Source organism: Lasioglossum baleicum, chromosome 4 (assembly GCF_051020765.1).
Source record: "Lasioglossum baleicum chromosome 4, iyLasBale1, whole genome shotgun sequence".
Lineage (NCBI taxonomy): Eukaryota > Metazoa > Arthropoda > Insecta > Hymenoptera > Halictidae > Lasioglossum > Lasioglossum baleicum.
Window position 1 is genome coordinate 3536790 of NC_134932.1, and position 23605 is coordinate 3560394.

Here is a 23605-nt window from a genome sequence, read left to right on the forward strand (position 1 = left end):
TACGTATATGTAGAGTTCCCGAAGTTAATAAGACTTCAGAGCAGAGTTCACGAAGCCAATATGGTCTTGTTAAACCCGATGCAAAAGACAGACATGTAAGACTCGTATGACCTAGTTGGTATCGAAGCTGCTAAAATACATATGTACTCCAAGGTATGTACTCAGACCCTCTCAGAATTCAGCACCACGCGTAACCAATACTCAAGGTTGGAAACCTGATACTGAATATTAGTCGTTCGGATTTAATGTGCAACTGGTAGACTGCGGATCTTGACGCGAAATAAAAATTGTTAAAAAATCAATTAATATAATATATGGTCGTTCGGAAAGTTCCCGCCGATTTTTCGAGTAAATTGAAAACGAAAAAAATTGTACTAACAATCAAGTTTATCGAATGAGATATCCATCATTTTGTTCGATTTGACGGTTCGATAACATCTGTTGGGAAGTTTCATTATCCCGCTCTCGTAAAACGTCCCTGGTTTATCGTCGAAAAACTTACGAAGGTGCTATTTGCAGTCTTCCAAAGAATTCAAATGGTATTTCCATTCAGCGGAATTTTGCAAAGAGCGAGAAAATATGGTAGTCCGAAGGTGCCAAGTCAGAACTATATGGAGGGTGCGCGGTAAGACAACATCCCAGCCAAAGCGTTATCTTGATGAAAGACCACACACACCTTTACGATTGACTAATTCTGGCCGCTTCCGATCAATCGCTTTCTTCAAGTTGTCCAGCTGACTAGAATATTGTTCCGAATTGATGGTTTGGTTATGCGGTAACCAAAGATCGTATAATACACAATTCCCTTCCAATCGCACCAGCAACAGAGAGAGTTGGTTACTTTCTTCGCATGGATGTTCGCATGCTTTGAAGTGGACTCGAATCACTCCATTGCCCGTCGTTCTCGTCGCCCTTCTTCTGCACTTCTCATCGCCTGTTATTGCGTTATCATCCGTTTCAGAAATGGATCGTTTTCGTTGCGGTTAAACAATAAATCACACGTTCAAATACCATTCAGGTCCATTAAATTTTTTGTCGGTTAAATTGTGCGGAACCCATATTGTATCGAGGCAACTAACGAAGCCAAGCCGCACCAAATGCGCGTGAATGGCCGAATTCGACGCTTTCAGACTCTCTGTGCCATTTCACGAGTGCTAATTCGCTGATTATTTGTGATCAGTGCCTCGATTAGGTCTCGTCATCATCCGCGCGGATGGCCTACCCGGGCCCGTTGATCTCCTCATCTCTGAATTTCACAAACAATTCGCGCACGCACTGTTCGCGATCACTCGCAGCATCGTCTCCGTAAACTGCGCATATCTTTTTTCCAACTTGAACAGCACTCTTGCCTTTTTTTAAATAGTAAAAATACATTAAATGCCGAAAATGCACTATTTCGTTCTCCACGTTTACGTTTGACGCCAAACAACAACGAATGAAGCTATGTTGATGGTGAATAGATTAAAATATTGGCGAAAGTACCATCTATCAATGTTCCTAGAGTGTTCTTGACTCACCCAACGAACGACCCAATATTAATTGTGTAATTGTAATATTATATATTATTATTATTATTATTATTATTATTATTATTATTATTATTATTATTATTATTATTATTATTATTATTATGGTAATTCTAATATATATTAATTGTAAAAAATTAAACAAGGGCTTCTTGAGATATCTCCTTGATATCTATTGACGCGGTTTTCCGCTTACCATATCGCGATACAGTTCATTGTATGTGTGATTAAACGCGGCCAGATGTAATTTCATTGATAAAGAAGCCAAGTATTTTAGAACGGCCTCTCTTCTGGCTTGTAAGTAGGTACGTCTGCGTACGATTTTCGCTCAATGCCAACCCCGAGCGAAACGAATTTTTATCGCGAACCCCATTTGGCACCGGTATCGCGTATTTCCCGCAGCCAATAACCCTCGGAGACCGGAATACAAGTATGCGTTATATCGTACAAGTTTGAATTTTATCAAAAAACTTCTTGGCCCCTTGCCGGACAATAACGTTACACCGATTCGATTATTCATAAGCTCGTTTCACCAGTGATACTCCCTCCCGTGAGCACTCGCCAAGCAGATCATCATCTAACATAGTCGAATTTGCATTATCACTAGTCTGCGAATCTTGATTTGTGTAGGTTATATAATACACGAGGGTTAAATCGTTATTGTTAGTAAAAATAGTCGGTGCAAGTTCTCCGCTGTATGGAACAATATCTGCTTGCCAAAATTCGCGACTGGGAGACGAGGGAGAGGAGGGGACATAGAGAAAATTCGTAATTCAAAGGAACCCGCGGTAGACGCAGCATTAAATCACTCATGACATCGATCCGCACTCTTTTCTCGGAACAATGTTACCATGCCCACGACGCTGTTCTACCGCGAATCAAGTTCGACCGAGCAGAAATGAACACGGAATTTGTCTCTGTCCTCGTCCCTCTACCCACCCCTAGCTAACAGGTCTAACCCCTTTTCATTCGAGTCCGAGACTTTGCCTGGGGGATGACAATCGCGTGGAGAGCCTGCCGGTAAGTTTGCCGTGCAACGATACAACGGAGGCTCGTGGGCCAAGGAATTACCGAAACACTTAACAAACATGAAACCATTTAGCGGAGAGCGACGACGCGCGACGCAACGATACCTGACAGATGAAGATGTCTAATAGAACCGTGTCTCGTTAAAATGCAGTTCGGAACTTGCTCGGAACCGACGGCGACGCGACGGCGACGCGACGGCTGGGAGAACTTGAAATTACTCGGGAATCACGCGCAGACATCCGAACATGCCGAGGGTAGCCCGTAGTCATTTATTTGCGACAGAACTGCGGGGGAACCTCGTTCACGCGAAATTCGGTTTCGTTAACTAACGACCGGAGATGCACGCGTACACCGTTCATTGTAACTTCTAATTTTCGGTTATGAGACTTCGACGTGGTCACACCACCGCACTGGCCGGCCTCATAGCGGAACTTCGCCACTGCGTTCACGTTTGTTGCAATTAAAACACACACACACACATTCCCGTACCTACGTACCGGAAGAATGTTACGACGAAGATAAATGGACTCGAGTAGACTGCGAGCTCTTTCCCGGTTGATAGTGTACCTTTGTCTCGTGCGACTCTTAAGACTTATTTTAATAGACTGTGCGGATGTTTATTCATTTCACAATTTTTCTAGACGAATTTTAGGAAAGTGGAATAAAATATCATACAATGTTGTATCCAGCTTAAAAATTGTACTAAATTTTGTCGAATTTTCTATTCCACCTTTTTTCTAAAAATTTTCAGTATACTTATTAAATTGAAAAAGAAAATAAAAAATGATAAAAGTCGCAATCTTCTGGATTTGGAAAATTTTGACAGTTGCGCGGTAGAGACATTTGCGACAGTTACGGAGAAGATTGGGCGAGAGCCCAACCCTGTAGATTTTCAAGTCCCGAAGAAACGTCGCAACTCGCGTGTGGTGATACACATCGAGGTGAAGCTTAGAAGCGTGGTTCGAAGAGGACAGAGTGGCTCGTCGAGCGTCGAACAGGCCAAAGTTCGTGCCGCGACAAAAACGCGAGGTGTGTCATCCGCGTGTATCCAGCGGCGCGGACAAGCGAAAGAGCACGTTGAACCGGGGCTACGCAATCCCCTTTCTCGACGAGTCACGTGCAACGCATCTCGGAAACAGGACATGGCCGAGAGTCTGGGTCGGGGGTTGCTCGTGGCATTCTGCCACGATGAACGAGACGCCAACGTATGCTGCAGGCCGCCGCGCCGCGTTCAAACGACAAAAGCACTGATGCGCTTCTCACGGACCTACGGCTCGCACCGAACACGCCATGCAGACGCTGCTCTCGAGGATATCCTTCGCGCGTCGTTATGCTAATGATCGTTGCCCCCTCCGATCTTCCTTATCCTCCTTGCACTCTCCTTTGACGGTTAACTGACTTTGCAAACAGCAATCCACCGCGCAGTGGTCCAGGAGCCTGCTTTTTCTGGTGAAAATTCCATTTTTCGCCTTTCCAATTTCAACAAAATTCGTTTTCTCTGAAATGAGGACCCTTCATAAAAATATGAGAATACAACGGTTCTGATTGAATTATAGAAATTTAGGACAAAATATTTATTTATTTTTATGTATTGTAATCCCATTGGGAAAAAATACCGCGGTACATACATACATAATAGGTAAGTAGGTATACGTTTACCCTAAGCGGTCGTGCATTCGTTTCTAGCTATTCACCCGACTCGTTGCAGGGCTTTATGTAGTCAGAAAAGAGGTAGTACGGCCATCTTGAATGTGAATTCTCCAGATCGATAGTCTTGCGCGGCTGAGAGTTGATTGATCCTACGCGATTTACCATTCACATTTATGCGTTCGTGTTCAAGTTACGCGTTCTGTTGGTATCGAAATTGTGTTCAAGTCGAATACAATGTATGTACTAGCTTCTACAATTGAACATTTCAGTTAATGTAATTTCAAAAGAAACTTAAATGTACCTATATTGCTTCTTGCAACTAATACAGTAGGCAATATCGTAGACGGCAGGCAGCTTCAAGTCGCATTTTCAAACGCAGCACGATCAATAATTTAACAACCCCACATTATTCGAAATAACGCGCAGATCGTAGATCATTAAAACGAGATTCACAGCCGACAGCGCTAAATCATAAATATGAATTACAAACTGCACGGCCTCGCGGAAAAACAATTAGTTGCCTCGTTTCCGGAGCAGTTTAACCATTAAAATTTTCGAAATCGAGTCCCTCTCTTCCGCGGCATTCGCGCGCGTGCGCGATAACAATCGCGAGAATTAAATTTTGTCCATTTACGCGACACGCCGCCGCGCCGCGTGTTCCACCGTTATATTTCATACACCTCACTTAATACCCCATTTAACACTCGGATCGTATAATTCGACATGACTAATGAATCGCAGATAATTAAGCCATTATTTGATTCTCGGGGATCGTGCGGGGGAGGGGGGAGGTTCTGGCTCATCGATACCGATATCGTTTGCTTTTCTTTCTAGAATCGCGGCGTTAATAACGGATAACCGGCGCAGAAACGTTTTTTCTTTTTTATTTTCGCGTCTCCCCCTTCCACCATGGATTTATAGTTATGCGCGTGCAAGAGGGAAAGCAAAGAAATCGATTTCTCTAATCTTCCGCGGCAAGTACTGCACTACGGGACCATAAATTCCTGCCAGCCGTTACATCCAGTTACATGCTGCCAGGCGTAAAATAAGGAACCGATAAGAATTGTTAATGGACCGTTTTGACTCGGGTTTTATTGGCCACCGGTGGTCCAGATGTTTGTCATGATCGCCTCGCTGACGACCACCGTTCAATCGCAACCGTTCTGCTGAATAATTCAATCTTCAATTTGAAATCATTGAGATCTTCAATGTACGAGAATCAATTATTTTCTTATGCAATAAGGAATGGTCGATAAGTGCACAAATTTTTCAAATTGAAAACTCAAATTGAATATTGCGTAAAATCAGTCTTCAGTTTGAAATCACTGAAATCTTCAATATCATACGAGAATCAATTATTTTCTTGCGCAATTATTTGGCGTGCAAATTTCGGAATTCCTGGCTTTCGGAATTCGTCGAGCACCGTGTTGTTGAAGATCCATTTCGAACTACTTTGTAAGTTGTTTCTGAATGATCGATAAGTGCACGAATTAATTTGTACAGCTAAGTACAGTTTTAGATTTTTCATGTTATAGAACTTGGACAAATGTAACAACCTACGCTTAGAAAGACGAACGGTTCCTTTGTACAATTAGTTTGTGGAACATCAGCAGTCAGTTTAGCGATCCGTTTCCGAGCGTAACCCTTTATCGGATCGAACAACCTCTTAGGATTTAATGTCGCGGCTCCGCCTTCCAATATCCGCTGTAATATATCCGCCGGGTACCATTTTCCACGGCGAGATTTGTCGCTGGGAAAGAGCCAATATGGAAGAATTATCGTCGACCTCTTGTGGCCTTCGAATCACATGTCACTCGCGTAAGCACTTTCCGTTCCCATCGATTTCGGACGTGAAATCAGCAATTTCTAATTATCTCAACGCCCCCGGTCACTACAACGGCAATTCAACCGATCTTTTTACTTTCATCGCTTTATCACCCTAATCGCAAAGAAATAAAAGTAGAGTGCCTTTTTCGCGTATAATCGTTATCACTAGACTGCGACTAGACTGCGCGGGATCTTTATGCATTAATGACTTACGAAAATTTCCTAAAATCCTAGTATAGAGGGACCAAAAATAACAGTTATCCTAAAATTACCTACGATAAAAATCATTAATAAAAAGTGGTTTATTGATGAAATTTAAGATGATCTACACACAGAATATAAAGAAACAAATTCGAAGAACAAAATGATTAAAAAATATCGACTTTTATACTTTTTGGTTACAAGTAACACAGTTATTAGTGTCCAAAATATTGGATCCTCTTCGCACCTACTGTTATCGATGATGAAAAAGCTCCAGAGTCCCCAGCAGACGAACCACAGAAATATATCCCGATATTACCAGCCACTGAATCGTGATCACGCGATCATCGACAACTGCAAAAACATGCTTACCGACAACGCGTGCGAGCGAGGCCCGAAAATTGTACCGTGATCCCTTCCGCTAACGAGTCTGGCAAACAGAGAGAAATTCCCCGAACGGAACGTTCAATTAACAAATTCCATTAATCCGACTTCGGGTATATTCGATAAACAAGAAAAAGTGAATGTAAACGATATCGGCGTGGCGCGGCGCGGATTTTTTACGATCCGTTGCGTTCGATTCTCGGAGCGGTCGTGCGTTGTGTTGTGTTGTGTTGTGTTGTGTTGTGTATGCGTCGCGGTCGTGTAGATAGGTATTGGAGGATTGTAATCTCGGCTACCTCGATACACCGTGATAATATATCCGCGGGGGTGACCGTGCCTAGTCGCGATACGTTATTGGAAGAACGCCAATACCCGATGATTTACCATGAAATCCGCTAGTTATTGCGTGGGAAACGCGGTCTCATTATTTATACGTTATATCGCGCCCGGTACTTTTCCGGCGAGAGGGCCCCGGGAAAATAAACTGCTGTCTGCGGCTCGATGAAATAAGCGATTTTCGCGGGTGCCGAGCGACGAAACAGAGGGAAAGAGGGACACCAGAGGGGGCGAGAGACGAACCCCCAAACGACGCAGACGGCAACGAGAAATCGATGTTGAACAAGCGCGCCGAATTATTGCCGGATGTTTGGCAACCGCCGCGCCGCCGCCGCGCCGACGCCGCGCCGACTTACAATCTTCGGTGTCTCTTACTGCAAGATAACCGGCGGACCTTGTTGAAATTGAGCGATCGCGACGTCGCGTCGCGTCGCGTCGCGTCGTGATGTTGGCGACGGCGTTGGTTCGATTAGCACTTGAATTTCGATCCCTAGGATTTACTTGGGATCGTGGGACTGACAATGAGATCGGGTTCGAGCGTCAGCCTCAAAGGGACGCTGAAGACTGCATTGGAGTGTGGCAAATGGATACGATGTAAGCCGCGCAGCTCTAGCGAAAAACGCATAACTGGTTGGACAAAGAGACACTCGGTTTGTTCTTCAGAGCTACTACGGTTTTCATTGGAGATCTCGATTTGATTAACTCGCAAACGCGAACAGTTCACATGTTCAGTTTTAATTCTCGCGTGGAATAAAGTGAAATGAGATAGTTCATTGAATGGATTATAATGTACCGAGTAAATACACATTTATGTTGACAGTGTTCCCCGCATTACGTGACCAAGAATAAATTTGAAAATCATTGCAGCAAAATTATTCCGAAATTAAGAAAACCTATACGCAGCGCGAACACTGGCTGCGTTCCATCCACGCGGTTTTAATGGTTTTTTAATGTTGTAATTTGCACGCGCAGCAGTATAAGCGAGTAAGTATCGTTACGTTTCCGCAGTGACTGCACGAAATTACATCGTTTTAAATTTCCGCGCGTTGTTTACTCTCAATTATTTTAACATGGCAGTTGTTATTGTTAATAAAAGCCGAACAAGCGCCGGGACGCTGGAATCGAAACAGCGAGGAATTTATTGGGTTTACGTGTTCCATTATGCACGAACGGCGAACAAAAATATTCACGTTCAATCCGACGAAACCTCTCTGGATTTGTATTCCACGGATTTTTCCATACTAACGATTTCGAGTGTTTTCGCTATGTATAAGCTTACCGGGCTTTAATTAAATTGAAGCGTATTGCGCAAATATCGTAGCCGAAGCCGCGAAATTAAAAGAGCGATTGATACGCCGCGCCGCGCCGCGTCGACGGAATTCGAGATGAAGCTCTGGTGGTGGCTTCGTTTTCACAGGATCGCGGATATTGTAGACGTGGACAGCAAAAATACCATTTCTATTGAAAAACGTCAAGCCATTATTTATAACCAGACTGCGGATTTTCGTAGTAGAAATAAATGATTCTTTTTATTTCCAGTCCAAGTTGAAATATCGAGATTAAGGAGGTACAGTAGACTCGTTCTTCCAGGATTGCAAGGGTGCGGACTGCGAGTTCTCATTTCTCGATAGTAATAGAAAGATGGGGTTTTCTATCGAAAAAGTAGTGAAAATCGCTAGATAAAAGGAGATCTGAATTAGGAGAATTGATTTACCAAATGACATGCAAAGAAGATTTTGAAAAAATTGTAATTGTAATTGCGATCGCGGCCTAGATTGATCTTTTATCTAGCGCTTTTGACTAGTGAAAAGCCCCATCTTTGCATTATTGAGAAATGAAAACGCGCATATCCCGCACCCTTGCAATTCTGGAAGAACGAGTCTATCCCCTTAAATGTTGAATCATTTAAAAGAGGGTGTCATGATATGAAGTTACATCTTACCTGGCCAATTCTCTCTGTAGGTGATGGACTCTCGAGCGTGCTCTCTCGGCTTCAGCCGTAGCATCGCGGACACGAGCTTCGGCTTCCATTCGTTGTCGTCGTTCGCGGTCCACATCTCGTTGCGTAGCCTCTCGCTGTAACAAACAAATTGATGTTCCTGTTATTTAAAACGTCGCACATTCTCATTCGCATGGTTCAGAGATTGTTTCACGTCAGAAACGCGACGCTTAAAGTTTCGTTAGAGGCTTGTCAGATTCAAAATTTGGCAAATACCAATAACTTGTTGGTAATTTTCAACGAGGTATGCGAAAACACAAACAGTAAAATTACTGGATCCAATTGTGTTGGTTCAGCCTGCCCGGATTAGTGCCTATGCCCCGGAGCTTGACTTGACAATAACGCGTTTCATAAATTCTCTCGCTTCTATCTACACTCCCGAATGTTTAGCTCTAATTGTAAGCGATGCCTTCGATATTGTATTAGGACACCAAAACCACAGTTCCCTTATCTTTTCGGATTCTCTAATTACAAGGGAAGGACCCAGGATTTAAAGAGCTTCAATTAAAAAGAAAAGAAAAAAGATCATTCACTGGTGGTGTACAAAATATGTTCTATTCTTTTAACGCTCCCCTACATACACACTAGTGCAAGATCATTCGATTCCTATTGAACCAGTTCTCCCAAGCGTCATCCAGGGGCGTGTCCCACTACCCTCCATAGTGACTATGTACCAAGCAACCGGTGCTCCCCCCATTTCCTTCGATTCACATGCAAATATCTGCCCGTTCGTGATCGTCGGTTTTTCATCCGGGTGTGTTTCACTTTTTCGAATCCGCAACACGCTTCCCTCGATAATTTCCGGGCTCCGGTGCACGCGCGGAAAATTTTATCGGGCCTCTGTCGACGCTTTTCGGGCTCGAACGAGCATAAGCGAGCGGGTTTTATTGCCCCCCCCCCCCTCCCCTGGGTAACATTCACGGAACGCGAAATGAATCGTAAAAAAAAAATCGAAGAAGGAAGGAGCTTAACGAGCAAATAAAACTTCTGTTAGGACTGTTCCAGGCAAATACGCTCTATTTACGATTCGCTTTCCCGTTAGGATAACGCTGATCTGCAGCGATAACCGGCTCCTTTCTTTGCTCCGGCTTCCGGAAGCGCGTTCCATTCGTCCGCGATTCCTTCTGGAATCGCCGTTGCAGATTTTATGGCGGGCCTGGAGCCTCGAGTTTTCTTGCGTTTAAATCAGAAGGAAACGGCCTGAAATGAGGAACGGGAATCGTTTATGCAAATCTGTCGATCGGAACGGTCGCAGAATTGAATGAAACGTTACCGATGTTGCATACCGCGCCGCGCCGCGCCGGTTTCTCTTTTTTCACGGGAAAAGGTAAATCGGTTTGCAAGAATCGAGAGGTGCGCGTGAGTTTATTTGCTCGTTGCAGGCAGGATACAATTACTAAACTGCGGAACTTTATGCAAGTACGAAGTAGAATTGTCTCCATTTAATTATTTTAATGGTAATTATAAATGGTTGTTATCTTTTTTCAAATACAAAATCATTGAACTAGAAGCAATGGGATGAACAGATCGATGACAACCACTTCCGTTCAGCGATTCAGCAGTTTAATCTCCCCGCCGCGCCGCGCCATGCGCCAGCCTGTTCCATTTTTCATGTAATATCGGAAATTAATGGAAAAACTGATTGCGTTCGCAACCGCGCACACTTCCGCTTGGACCGACGCGACGCGACGTTAATTCGATAGAACATTGCCGCCCGAGTATGCACGAAAAGTTGATTATTTTAAAAAAATTTCAACTTTCTAATTTTACGTTCGTGAGGTCGGTGAACGCGATCGTTCTCCGAAATTGAAACGATTCCGGGGGTTAGGCGGATTTCGGACATTTTCTTGATTAAACCAAGATGCAAGTTCAACTGCGGACTCTGAGGCAAAAAAGAAAAAAGAGAACGAAACCGTGGAAGAGGATGGAGAAGAGCTCGTCGATCTTCGACCGGCTCGGCTGGTGGGAGGAATTATTCATGAATTTAAATCGAAGCGTTGCACGGTACATTGATTGCACCCTTTTGATTCTGTGCCCAGCTTCGGCCCAATCAATAATTACGTTCAACCAATGTGCCGAAAGCAGTATTTCACGCGATTTAACTCTCGCCGGCCATTATGCCTACGGGCTAATAAATTATCCGAGCATCCGGAAAATGTGTCGACCGTTCCGTATCGGTTGCTCCGCGCGCGAGTCGAATATTCGCCGAAGGATCCCCAGTACATACATACTCGGCAGACCGCCGCGCGTCGCGTCGCTTCATTCCCTTAACTTAACGTTTCAATTCCCTCGGAATGCATCGCGGGACTTCCGTTACTTCGCGACGCTCCACAGGATCTCGCAAGATTCCCCGCTCGTATTCTTCCAATTCCCCTTACACACTTACTTATTTTAGTCAAAAAATTTCCGATCGAACCATTAACAACAGAATAATCTAAGCTGCTCAGTGTGATCATTAGACTAATTCCAGAACTACAAAGACTACATTACATAACTGACAAGACTAAATTGCATAAACATCCGTCAGATCACCGTAGTCTATATATGTATAGTGATCACGCTTCGTGGTCCACCCTGTAATGAAAATAATCGACAATGGTGTTCTAGTGGTTGCAACCGGAAGGAGGCTCTATTAAAGAGAGTCAGGTGAAGCGAGACGTTTAAGCGAGGGTCCACGCGAAAGATATCGCGGAATACAATCTGGTAAAAGCCGACTGACCACCGCGCGTAGAGGGCTTAAGGGATGGTCCGTCCGGATTTATGGAGCCTTAAATCCCGGCGAACGTTCTCTGCACCCTCTCCCACCCCCCTTCGAACGCCATTCTTCTATTCGAGGGTTGCTTCTCCTTGGGACGTAATGCGATCTCCTTGTCCTTCCTTGCGAGTTGCGAGTTGCGAATCAACGAAAGCCGCCATTGCTAGGGGTTGCACAGGGGGTGGCGGAAGCTGACACGTTTGACTTTCGAACTTTCCCTTTCCGCGTGGGGATTTTAATGGTACCGGCCGGCCGGGGAAGTTTAAAAGATGCGATTCTCCCCCCCCCCCCCTAATAGAAAACACATTGAAACTTTCGTATAAAAACAGACGTGGCCTTCCAGGATCTCGAAAAGTTCGGTTCCAGAGTTGGATAATCTTATTCGAACTTTGGATCGAAAGATTATATTTTATTTGTTCCAGTATGGACACAGCGTATATGTACATGGTCTTTTCTATTGTTGTTGGGATCGGCAAGAATTTAATTTCGGTATTTCAAGGTGAAATAAAAAACCGAATTTCTTTATTCAAGCAATGAACTTTAATCAAGAAAATATTTTTTGATTTATATTCTTTTTGGCAAAAGATCATCGAACAAAAGGGAAAATATCTTATTCATTAAAGTTGATTGCTTGAATAAATAAATTGGTCTCTAATTCACGTTAAAATACCGAAAAATTACTTTCCTGCCAACCCAATATGGTTCGGAGAGATACTTGGGTGGCTTCTTTTACCTAAGACACCCTGCTGTACAGTACGACAGAAATTCAATAAACTGCAGAATCGTGACAAAGAGATTCTCTGGTCACAAATACGTGAGACGGAATAAACAAGACTTCAGAAGTTCGAATAACATATGTACGAGTTCAAAGTTACATAGCGTTGAAAGGGGTTATAGGTGAAAGGGGAAAGGGGAAAGAGGAAAGGATCATCTCGAAGATGGTACGATTTGCGCATAATCCTTCTTCTGTACGTGTCAAAAAAGGAAAGGAGCGAGATTCGGTGTAGTCGTCTATCTCTTCTTTGCGCGCTTCTGACGCGTGAAATCTCGAGATGAAAGTCGAGCAAGGGAAATCGAGCGCGGACTTTTGGCGATCGTTTTTCTAAGCGGCGAAAAACCGAGCTAACCGGATGTAGAAATAAGACATTCAAAAACTCGATCCATCTAGTCCCGTTCTTGCCATTCATGCGTATATGTATGCACATAGAACTGGCGCCGATCGATGTCTGAGGGTCGCCGGTCGGCCGCATGCGAAGCACGCGCATCCAACAAGAAGAATGCATACGAACCTAGAAATCTTGAAATTCGCATTTGATTCGACAGTCTCGATCGGCGCCGGCCGTTTTCTATCCCAAACTTACTATCTCTTTCATAAAAACAGTATTAACAGCGTCGTCCGCATTCACTCACAGCTTTACAAGCAAAAATGAAACTGTTCCGTAACTTTGCGAAATTTACTTCGGGATCTGGTAAACAGAGATTCCGATAACTAAATTGCGGATACTTGCGCGTTTATAACGGCTCGCGTAACCCGTCAACGCTATTAAATGAAAAGTTTTAATCGAGTTCGGCGGTACATACACGCGATATTATCAGGCAGAACAAAATGGTTGTCCTTTTTCGCGAAATCAGTGTCGCGCGAGCTGTAAGATGTATACATACTGTATAAGTACATATAATTAGACTGCGGATATTTATGGAATTATGTGGCTTTTAATAATTTTCAAATAAAACTAGGATATTCGTAGAATATGACAGAATTTAGAGTACGACACTAATTTATTTCAGATCTAAAAAGCCTACTCTGCCGCGGAAAATAAGATTTTATTTAAATCGAGTTTCTCTTAAAATTCGTGTACAAATATTCGAATTACATACATACATCCACACAGTCTGCTGATAATTAATATTTAATTACGGTATAAACGCGTTCTCTTCGCTCGTTAAACTGCCGAAGGCGATTGCGACTGGTGTGGGTAACAGTGTTCGAGAGTAATGGGGGAGCTTAACATATTCTAAAAGGAATAGCACAGCTTACACAACGAGGTGGAAGGTGGGCAAGTCGATCGATAGCCGCGCGTGAGTTTCATCCCGGACACGTGCACTGTGCGAAAAACGAAAGACCGTAACAAGATTCGCCGGTAACCAATCTGTGTGTGTGTGTATCGAAAGGATTCGCTGGTCGATTAACCAATCGTCGCGTCGCCGCCGCGCTTCAACAACTTCTTCGTTTCAATCGTCATCCACGCCCTCAAGGCTTCTCCTTTCGCGTTCGATTACACACGCCACCAATTAATCATCCCCCTTCGCAAGCAATTCCATTTGAAACGAAGAAACCGCGCCCTGGACTTTCTCGAAACCTTCACGAAAAACCCGTACTCTAATCTACTTCAAAGAATTTTATTGCATCAACCCTCGCGAGCATGCTTCTCATGATTTTATGGCGGTCTTGTCTTGGCGGGTTAGTAAGTTAGACTAAACAATCATTTTTTACGGAATTATCATAGACTGCGCGGCTCTTTATGCAAAATATAAATTGTCTCTGCATCGATTTCAAGATATATCAACAAACCAAATTAAGTGTGATTTCTTCCCTTGATGATTTTAACCTCGTAACTGCGGAATTTAGTTTTAAAAATGCCCCACAGAGTGCGGAATTAAATCGAGCGATGACTAAATGAATAAATTTTACGAAGAGCGAGGAAGAATTACACTTTTATTTGATAAAAAATTAACAATTCATTCTTGAACGCAGTTAACTGATTAATAGAGGAGAAATCATATACATTGACATGTTCAAGTTTCAAAATTTCTCGAGACAATTTTCAATTTCATCTTCTCAATTTTGCTATAAACGCATAAAGATCCGCAGTCTATATATAAATGTCGAAAACTCGGGAAGGGTGAACGGAACCTCGGTAACCCAGTGGTTATTGCTGTCGAGCAATCATTCCTCTCACCTTTTCCCCATTAGTATTCTCAGTTTTTTTCGGCGGGTGCGGACTGCATCCGCGGTTCAAAGTCCCCGGTGACTCAGTGGCGGTCGCGTGTGTTTTATTCGGGGCACGTGCTTGCCGAGGAAGCTGCGAGAAGGAACTCTGCGCCGTCGGCCAATCGACGACCGGTCATCGAGTTAGAAGAGGGGTTTTGGTGCTCGGTGATCGAGCAACAAATAATTAATGAACAACTGCGAGCGATCTGCCGCGAATCGTTGTTCTCCCCGCGTCGCGTTCGAGGGAGAGAGAGAGAGAGCGAGAGAGCGAGAGAGCGAGAGAGAGAGAGCGAGAGAGAGAGAGAGAGAGAGAGAGAGAGAGAGAAAGAGAGAGAGAGAGAAAGACGCTGAATAATTCACCGCCGACGAAATTCTCTCGCCCTTGATTCGGATTTCCCCGCTCGAGAAAGGGAAAGTAAAAGCTGGAAAGGCAGGTGAACGTTCCGGGAAGCAAAGGGGATTGATAGGTTGGTCACGTGCCGCTGATCCTCGCCACTCGTCGCTACTACCTACGAATCGCGATAAATCTTGCAGGCTTCGCACCTTCGAGGATCTGAGGGATGGCCCGAAGGGACTGTCAATGTGATAGTCATTCGGGTGCTAGTCGCTCTGTTATGACCTCCTCGGAGACAATTAGCCGCCCCTATTAAAGGGCCGATTCGCCGTTCGGCGATTATGAAACCGGCCTGAAGGATTCCAGACCCCCTTCAGATCTGATCGTTGCTCGATTTTTACGTATTTTAGTTAGTTGACTCTTCTAAAATGGCAATAAAAAACTGTTTAGAAAGGCTGGATGTAGAAAGAGTTGTATAAAAAGTCTGTACACGTACTGCCATAGATGATACATAATATATGTATAAACAATCTTGTCAAGACATTTTCTGTGATAGCGTTATACGATAGGAAAGTGTTTAACTAAATAGCAGACAGATCGGGTTTGTTAGAAAAGAAAAAAAAATGTGAAAGAGCAAGCGCAGCTATTCTTTTCCGATCATTATAGATGATAAAAGGCTGCAAACAAACGTTACACATGTACCAAGGGATTGCCACGACAAACGATCGGTCCGCAGGCAGGCGCAACTGTTCAAACAGAATAATTAGCACCTCTCAACCTGGCTGCTACCAGTGCAATACGAGTACATACTGTGTGTACTTTTCCGCCTCGTGGATAGATCCGCGTTGTTTACGAACGGGCGTTCGATCCCGCGGAGAAATTGTCAAAGTATGAAGGACTAGATGGAAACGAATATTAAGTCCTGAATTCTGGTGATTCGTTAAAGCGACAGACTGCAGTCAGCCTATACGAAACATTCTCCAATGACTTTTGCATCGGCGCGACGCTGCGCGGCGCGGCGTGGCGGCACGGAGTCCTTTGACGAATGTTTGGACGAGTGCTAGCACCACCAGACTGCGTTTACGAATGGCGAGAAAGAACGTTTGAGCGACTCGTTATGCGAATACGAACCCGCAGGGTCGTTGCACGCGTTAATATCACTGTTCGTTGTAGTGGATACGAGTCGCCTTTCTCTTTTCTGGCTTTACGGTCCATTCTGTGCTTTAGCTTCCTATTGTTACCGGATAATCGTTTAGTTCTGGTAAACGGCGGCCTGGGCAACGATTTCACGGTCGCTTCCTTCTGCTTCTTTTATTTCTTAGTTCTAGGGAACGATCTTACCCGGCTGTATCGGCGATGATGGAATTTATTAGCCGCCACGTAATCGCGGTAACAGGAACGGCAACGTCTTACGTGAAATTCAATAAGGAATCACTACTCGAATCGTTGAGTGACTCATTTATGAATACTTATTTTTCAATCAGTTGCTATGAAAGTACTTTTCAACTGCGTTGAATAAAATGAAGTAAGGATAAATTTCAAAGTATTCGATCATTTAAAATCAAGACATTCCATTTCCACAACACCGATTTTTATCGTGGTACATACAATTCAATCTCTGTATGTATATTCCCATTTTGGAAAAAGTTTCGTGTTAATCCCGCAAGCTTTTGGAAATTTTTAGTCGAGCCTTTCACTGGCTGTGTAGACACTGAAACAATATTTATGTACATTGAACGAACGATTCAATCGTTAGGTTTGTATGGACATGGACAGGTTCGATTTGTGCACATATAACGTCCATTATGTATTTCGACAAGCTCGATTACAGTGGGGTGATCGTAGCGGTGGAAGAAAGAATGAAAAAGGCGTGTGCATTAACGAGAATCGGCGAAACGCATAACGTGGAGGGTAGAACGGAATCGCGCGAGCGATTCAGATCATCAAAGTAAACCCAGACTTTTACGAACGCGGTCTGCATGAAAGTATGAATGAAGCATTCATCGGCGCTGAAAACGGCCAGTGAATGGGTGTCTCTCATGAACGTAGATATCCGCGCGCGCGTTGATACCTGCGGGAGAGCTTAAATGGCCCGTGAGCTTCCTCGCTACCTTTTTGCTTTGGTTCGAGGTTCGACATCTGTATCGCCTCTCTCATCGAAGCTACACTGTCTTCCGCTACACTGGAAATCTCCGAATAGCCGTTTTCTATCGCGAAAATCGAAACCGCACGCCGAACGGAACACTGTGTAATTGTAAACGTAATTGTTCACAACAAACTGGAAATAACAGCATTTTTAAATTCTCTAACATTTTTTTAATTTGACGCATTGATGCTGAATTAGGTATACATGATTAAATAAGCATTTTATCCACGAAACCTTCTTAAGCCAGCTGCAAACGACATTTCTCCCAGAGGAGCATTCTCCACACATTTTTTCATCTTCCAACTTTGCTTTTCGACGGCAGTTTCCGCAACAACGAAAAAAGAAGACCTCTCTTCCCGTGAAAATTTGAAAACGCTTCCTCCCTCGCGAATAATTGATTTCCTCCGGTTCAGCGTTCCACTCGGAACTCCGGAAGCGAAGTTTCGTCCGCGATTTTTCCATCGGCGCGGCGCGGAATAAAATCGCCCGGGCAGCAACAGGAAAACCAGAAATTCCCTTTAATTCCCTTCTCTATCGTGGAATGTTGCTCGTAGATTAATTAATTTGTTACGATTCACGAATTGAATACGTGTTCGGTGCGGTGTGTGGAATCGCAACGTTTAATCGAGTCGATTCCACGGTCGAGTCACGTAGCGATTTCGCGGATCGCGTTCGAACTTGATCGCGAGACGCGTAAGCTCGATTATTGCGCAACTTTTTTCGGGATCACCGGGTCTGAGCTCGTGGAGGACTTTCGAGGGAATCGGGGACCGGCGTAGAGGCGAGAGTTCGCGCACTCGGGACGATTCCACTCGCGCGAGAATGGTTATGGTCTCTCCGTGCAGTTCTGAAACTCCGTGGAACTTTTCTACCGATTATCGTTTATGGCGTGAGACGAATAACCAAACAAGTTCACGGGGCGGACCGATCTTTGCAAGGGAAATGTCATGCCATGCCACACCGCCGCGCCGCACCGCGCCGCGAACAAATTACCCGCCCCATTTCGTGTTGCGAAATGGATATGATAATGCGGGCCGTTCTTTTATCCCCGATACTCGCAGATCTTAATGCCGGTCTAGAGGTTGTAAAAAACTTTGACGCATTTTTCTGCGGCGCTTTATTCCGCGCGGAAAAATGCCGGTCCTTGTTTTTATTTATGCCGAACATTACTGTTGGTCTTTGCTCGTAGCGAATTCCAAGGCGCTGAGAAATAGTCCTCGGGAGTGGCTAATAAAGTAATTTACTAGTTTTCGTATCCTGTAGTTTATTACGCATGCATCGCTTCTAAAAAAATTTGTTTGCGAACGTTGGAATCTGTCTAATTATTTTTTAGAATACTTCTGTACGAATCTTCTTTTATTGTCACGAGCACTTTCCCGCACAAAAATGCATTTCCTTCCGCCGAGGCTGGAGTTACTCACGACCTGATCAAATATCGCATTTCGTCCCTGAATGTTTTATAATAGTTCGGAGAGCAGCGGGGAGACCGGAAAGTGTACCTCTCTTTGTTTTCTTTAATATTCATATTTCTTTGCGTACGAAACGGAACGGGAATACCCGTCCGTTTGTAATACACATTTTCCGTTTCCTTTATGTTTTTTTCTTTGTATCAACTTTGTTCAACTTTGTATGAACCATTGTATGAACAATGCGGACAATTCCGCTGGTGGTATATGATACTTTTTTCGTTTATTAACAAACAGAAACAGAACTATAATCTCGATCAATTATAAAATCCCTGGACACCGACAAATACATACTGACAAATACAGGATCCGTCCACAGAGACAGAGAAAAGCTTGGTCTGGCGTGGAGTTTGCACGAAACGCTACCCCAATTCTAGAGGATCGTCTTTCGCAGACAGCTAGCAGGGTAACGAGGGTTGGACCGAAAGACGGAAGACGGAAGACGGAACGAAAAAGAGAACAGAAGAGGAACGAGTAGAATAGAAAGAAAGAAGGAAGGAAAGAAGGAACGAGGAAGAAAACGTAGTCGGGGCAGCACGCGTGACGGTTCCGAGTGAAAGGAGCGCACGCGGCATGATCGTCCGAAACGACTCACCCTGCTTTGCTTAGTGAGGTTGGCGCCCATCAGCCGGCAATTCTTCGTGGCGTCGAGGACGTTCCGACGGGGGGTATCCTCTCCACCGGGACATTCCCCCCGTCCTGAGGGTGCAGAGGGATTGACCCCTCCTGCTGTTCCCCAACGGTGCACTCGTGCGGCCACCCTGCCTATCGGGCCCTCGACCAGTCCCTTCAGAAGTCGCAACGTACCACCCCTGTACGATAGTCCACGGACACCGCTATTCCCGTTGCTGCCGGCCGCGTTATTTTTATCCTGCACGCGGCTAGTTCGCTCACTATCACCAACAACACCACTACCACTATCGACACTACTGCCACCACCAGCCTCCACCTCCTTCTTTTCCAACGTCTCCTTATCCTGCACCACCTCTTTCTCCGCCAGCCCTGATCCCGTCTCTCCTGTCACCTTCGACGACGATCGCGGAAGCAACCCCGAACGTCCACCGCCACCCTCCTCCGGACAGTGTTGTCGCAGCTGTTCCGAAATCGTTGCAGCTGCAACGTAACCGGTCGATCGACGAACGTGACGCTCGCCGAGACTCGTCGACGTTTTTCGTTGTTGTTGTTGTTGTTGTTGTCGTTGTTGTTGTCGTGGCTGCTGCTCGCGCGATCCTTCCTCTGCGAGAGGATCCCAAGGGAAGAATCGTTCAAGAACGCGGAGGATTTTGCGTAGAAGAAGACGGTTTCCGGTGTCCAGGCTACACACGCAGACGGAAGGACGGGCTTAGGGACGCTCGTGTTTCTGGAAGACCTATGTCGACGGGGGTGGACGGGGCTTATGATGGCTAACACGGTTCCTTCCGGCCTTAGAAAATACATACAAAAAAAATAGATGTCTCGAGGAGGTAGATTCTCGTCGCTAGACTGCTCGATTATACCGCTTAGCGCGTATGTCCTCTACGGGACTAAGGCAACGATCTTTGTCAAGCGTTTTCGTGTATCAAGGTCTCTCTCTCTCTCTCTCTCTTTCCCTCTTTCTCTCTTTCTCTCTTTCTTGCACCATCAGCTGAACGTCTCATTCATCCTCCTCGACCAAGACGGACAGTCGCCTGTCAACTTCCGTTCGTTGGCCTCGCTCTCATATCCCGCTCGACGATCCTCGTCATTCGAGTCCCTGTCGAGTGGGCATCGGCGTTGTTATCCTCTGTTCTACGACTGGCGGAGTCGCTCGAAATCTCGCGGGTCTAATTCTGCCAGACACTCCACTTTGATCGCGGGCCGTGGGCTCTAGACGATCCTCATTTAAACTTGCAGCTCCGGCATCCGAGTTCCAAAGCGACTTAATCGAACGTCAGACGCTCTAGGGACCTCATCGGGAAACCCGGCAGCGGGGGTGGTGTCTCATCTCATTCGACTCGAGGGAAACCTACACACCCGACCGATCCGACATCGCGACTCGAGGATAGGTTCGACTGGCGAGCATCGGTGTCTCCGGAACACGATGAAAGTTGACGGACGCTCTCTAAAGACGTCACGCGCGTTATCAGGGAACCGGCGTGTGTGGAAGCTGGTAGATGACGCGGGCTCTGACGTCCGTGTGGCGCGCTGGTTGCCGACCGACTGACTGCCTATCGCCGATTAACAGCCTGGCCTCCCTCGCCGCGCCGTCTGACTCACTCCAACCCTCGGGGAGGATTTCTCTCTGTGCGCTTGCGTGCGTCCCCAAAGCGACGCGACGCGACGCGACGCGACGCGACGCGACTCGACTCGACTCGACTCTACTCGAAGCGATCCGACGCGTCAAGCCGGCTTCCACGCGAGTCCGCGTGCTCCCAGACGCGGATTTCACCGGCTCCGAACCGCTTGAAAAATGATAGGCCCCTCTCCCGGAAGCGACGCATAATCGGAATTGGGTGAAACAGTAAGTAGCCTTTCTTATTTGATAATGGCACGTGAAGTTTTGAAAATAAAATATGTTGTTCGATAGAAACAACATACTCGTAACGTGGAAATAGTTTATTTTATGATTTACATCATCAAAATGAAAACTGCTCATTTAAAATAGTATCTTATCTAACAATAAGAAATGTGATTCATTTAGTCCGCGTTTTTGTTATTTCGAGCTACCGCGCGACACAGAGCGGAGAAATCATTGAAAAATCATTTCACTAACCGAAGCTTTTCGTTAGGATTCTGGGCCAGCGGAGCACAGGTTTTATGCCCGGCGAAAGATTTGACGGGCTTTCGGGCTCTTACCGAACTACACGACTAAATGTGCTTCGCTGCTGCGGGAATGGAACTGTTTATTTTTAGTGGACCTTTTAGGGGAGGTATTCCCGTTTCCACACAATCCTCGGTAAAATAGTCATGCATCTTACAACGCGATATTCTCAAATACGGAACGCCGCATTACTGTTACAAAACAATATAATCCCAGAAATACGGTTTCATTCACATACACTACCGGCCGCGAAAGTTTGGAATCACAATTTGATATTTTTCCATGTTTCTTGTAGAAGTTGCCAAAGATGTTGCTTCAGGGAAGTGCATCCCGAGCATTGTCTTACACACTGGGTGTATAAGCTACATATACAAGAGCTTCATGGTCATGAGAAAATGCTGAAATTTGTCTAGAAATATTATTTAACTAGTTAATATTTGGTATAATAACGCTGGATCATTTCAAATTTTGATCGATATACAGGGTGTTTCGTTTATCTGATAACGGAAATATCTTGTGACGCACTGAAGTTACGAAAAAATTTGTTTCCAGAAATTGTTCGGTACGAAGGGTACCGAACCATATAGTCTAATTTTTGTTGAGGACTGTAAACAAATTTTTTTTCTTAACTTGAAACACCCTGTATGTTTTCAATTTTTACAGAAATCAGCAAGTGAATCGAAACTTTTAGCCGGTATTGTATATCAGCAATAACTATGGACTGTGGATGAAACATTGCAGATAGCGTCTGAACATTCGTCGTCGGTAAACCATGAACAACTACGAAACAGAAAAACAAAAGTTACTTTCATGATGAAATGAAAATAGACGGCTGACGAGGCGAGGGCGCGTAAACAAGCAGTCCATAAAAGCATGTAATTAAACCATATTAATCCGTCGTCTCGAATTAAGGCAAACAATTCGAGCCGGGAACGGCCAGTTAAACTGCTCCAGGTAGATCCTCGCATCATTTAACCGTGGAAGGCACCACGGTGTAATTAAGCAGACGGCGCGGCAAGACGATTACACCGGCGCGATTCCGCTTACGAGCCGGTAATCTCGTTTACTCCACCGTAATAAATTCATAAGTTCGATCGGCCCGTAATATCCGAGTCGGTTAATGCGCTTTATGGCTTTTTAAAACTGATTAGGGGTGGGGTAAGGTTAGCGTGGTCCTTCTCGCTCGAAATATTCGACGTGCCTAGAAAGAATCGTCGAGCAAGCCCGGTCCCCGCCCTGCCCCGCCCCGGTGTGATGTGATTTATTATCGGCCGCGATCCACGGGCGAAAAAAAGGGCCACGAACTCATTTCGTTGCTGCCGTGGAATATTCGAACCCCGTGACACCGTAGAAATTTCCCGAGATCGACGACGACGCCGGCACACCGCGCTTTATATTTATAACGCGAATTTTTCGCTGTCCGACGCCTCTAATATAAGCTTGCCCGGCCCACGGAATATTGAAGATCCGCGACGTTTACAAATTGCTAATGGTTACCGCGCGGTTCCTGTTTCAGGCGAGGGATTCCTTGTTTTTTGGCCTACCAACGATCCAGAGGTTCCCTTATTGAACCCCTTGGTAAGCCGAACAACCCCTTTTCTAGACCATCCGAAGGGTTTCGCGGTAGGACGATTATTTTCCTGGAACCTAGAACCTATTGACCTTCTCTTTGTGTACGGATCAAAAGTTGTCGAATGGAAAATTTCGAAACATTTTCTAGAAATGCTATCCGTGATACATTAGAAATTTTGTCAGTATCGTATACCAAAGTTGGGCACAAAATTTTAATCAACGATTGACGAATAAACTACTTCTACTTCAATCGTTAATCGCAATTAACAATTAAACTCCTACTTCAGTCGTTAATTGGTCTAGTGCTGCCTGAATCGTGCGAATCGTGTGAATTAGAAGTTGAAATGCCGAGCCGCACACGTTTCGGCAATCGATAACTTCGAGGACATTATGAATTTCAACTTGAGATTTTCCAGAGGCGTTTCCATATAGCCTGTGAAGCTGCAAGGCCCTGTGAAAAAGGTGTCGATTTTTCCCACCGAAAAAAAAGCGGATCCCCTCTTAAGGGTCCAGACTATGGCTTTGCAGATGGAGCTTAGCGTGAAAGAACCTTAGAATCTCTCTCTAAGAAGGGGGTAAGAACGTCGGGAGACTAATTAAATGATAGCA

The 23605-nt window shown here is 44.9% G+C and overlaps 1 protein-coding gene across 15 annotated transcripts in view; it reads right to left on the reverse strand.

Moving 5' to 3' along the window:
* Positions 1-23605, reverse strand: part of LOC143207673 (uncharacterized) — a 378264-nt gene that overhangs the window by 51736 nt on the left and 302923 nt on the right. For 14 of the 15 annotated variants that reach the window (XR_013008715.1, XM_076421369.1, XM_076421373.1 and 11 more), the window contains one exon: positions 8896-9029. Coding sequence is in view for 14 of the 15 variants with exons in the window: in XM_076421369.1 (XP_076277484.1) it covers positions 8896-9029 (134 nt within the window). In the remaining variant the exon portion in view is untranslated. Of the gene's footprint in view, positions 1-8895; positions 9030-19240; positions 22354-23605 lie in introns of those variants that run through there. The other variant, XM_076421377.1, reaches the window with a different exon arrangement.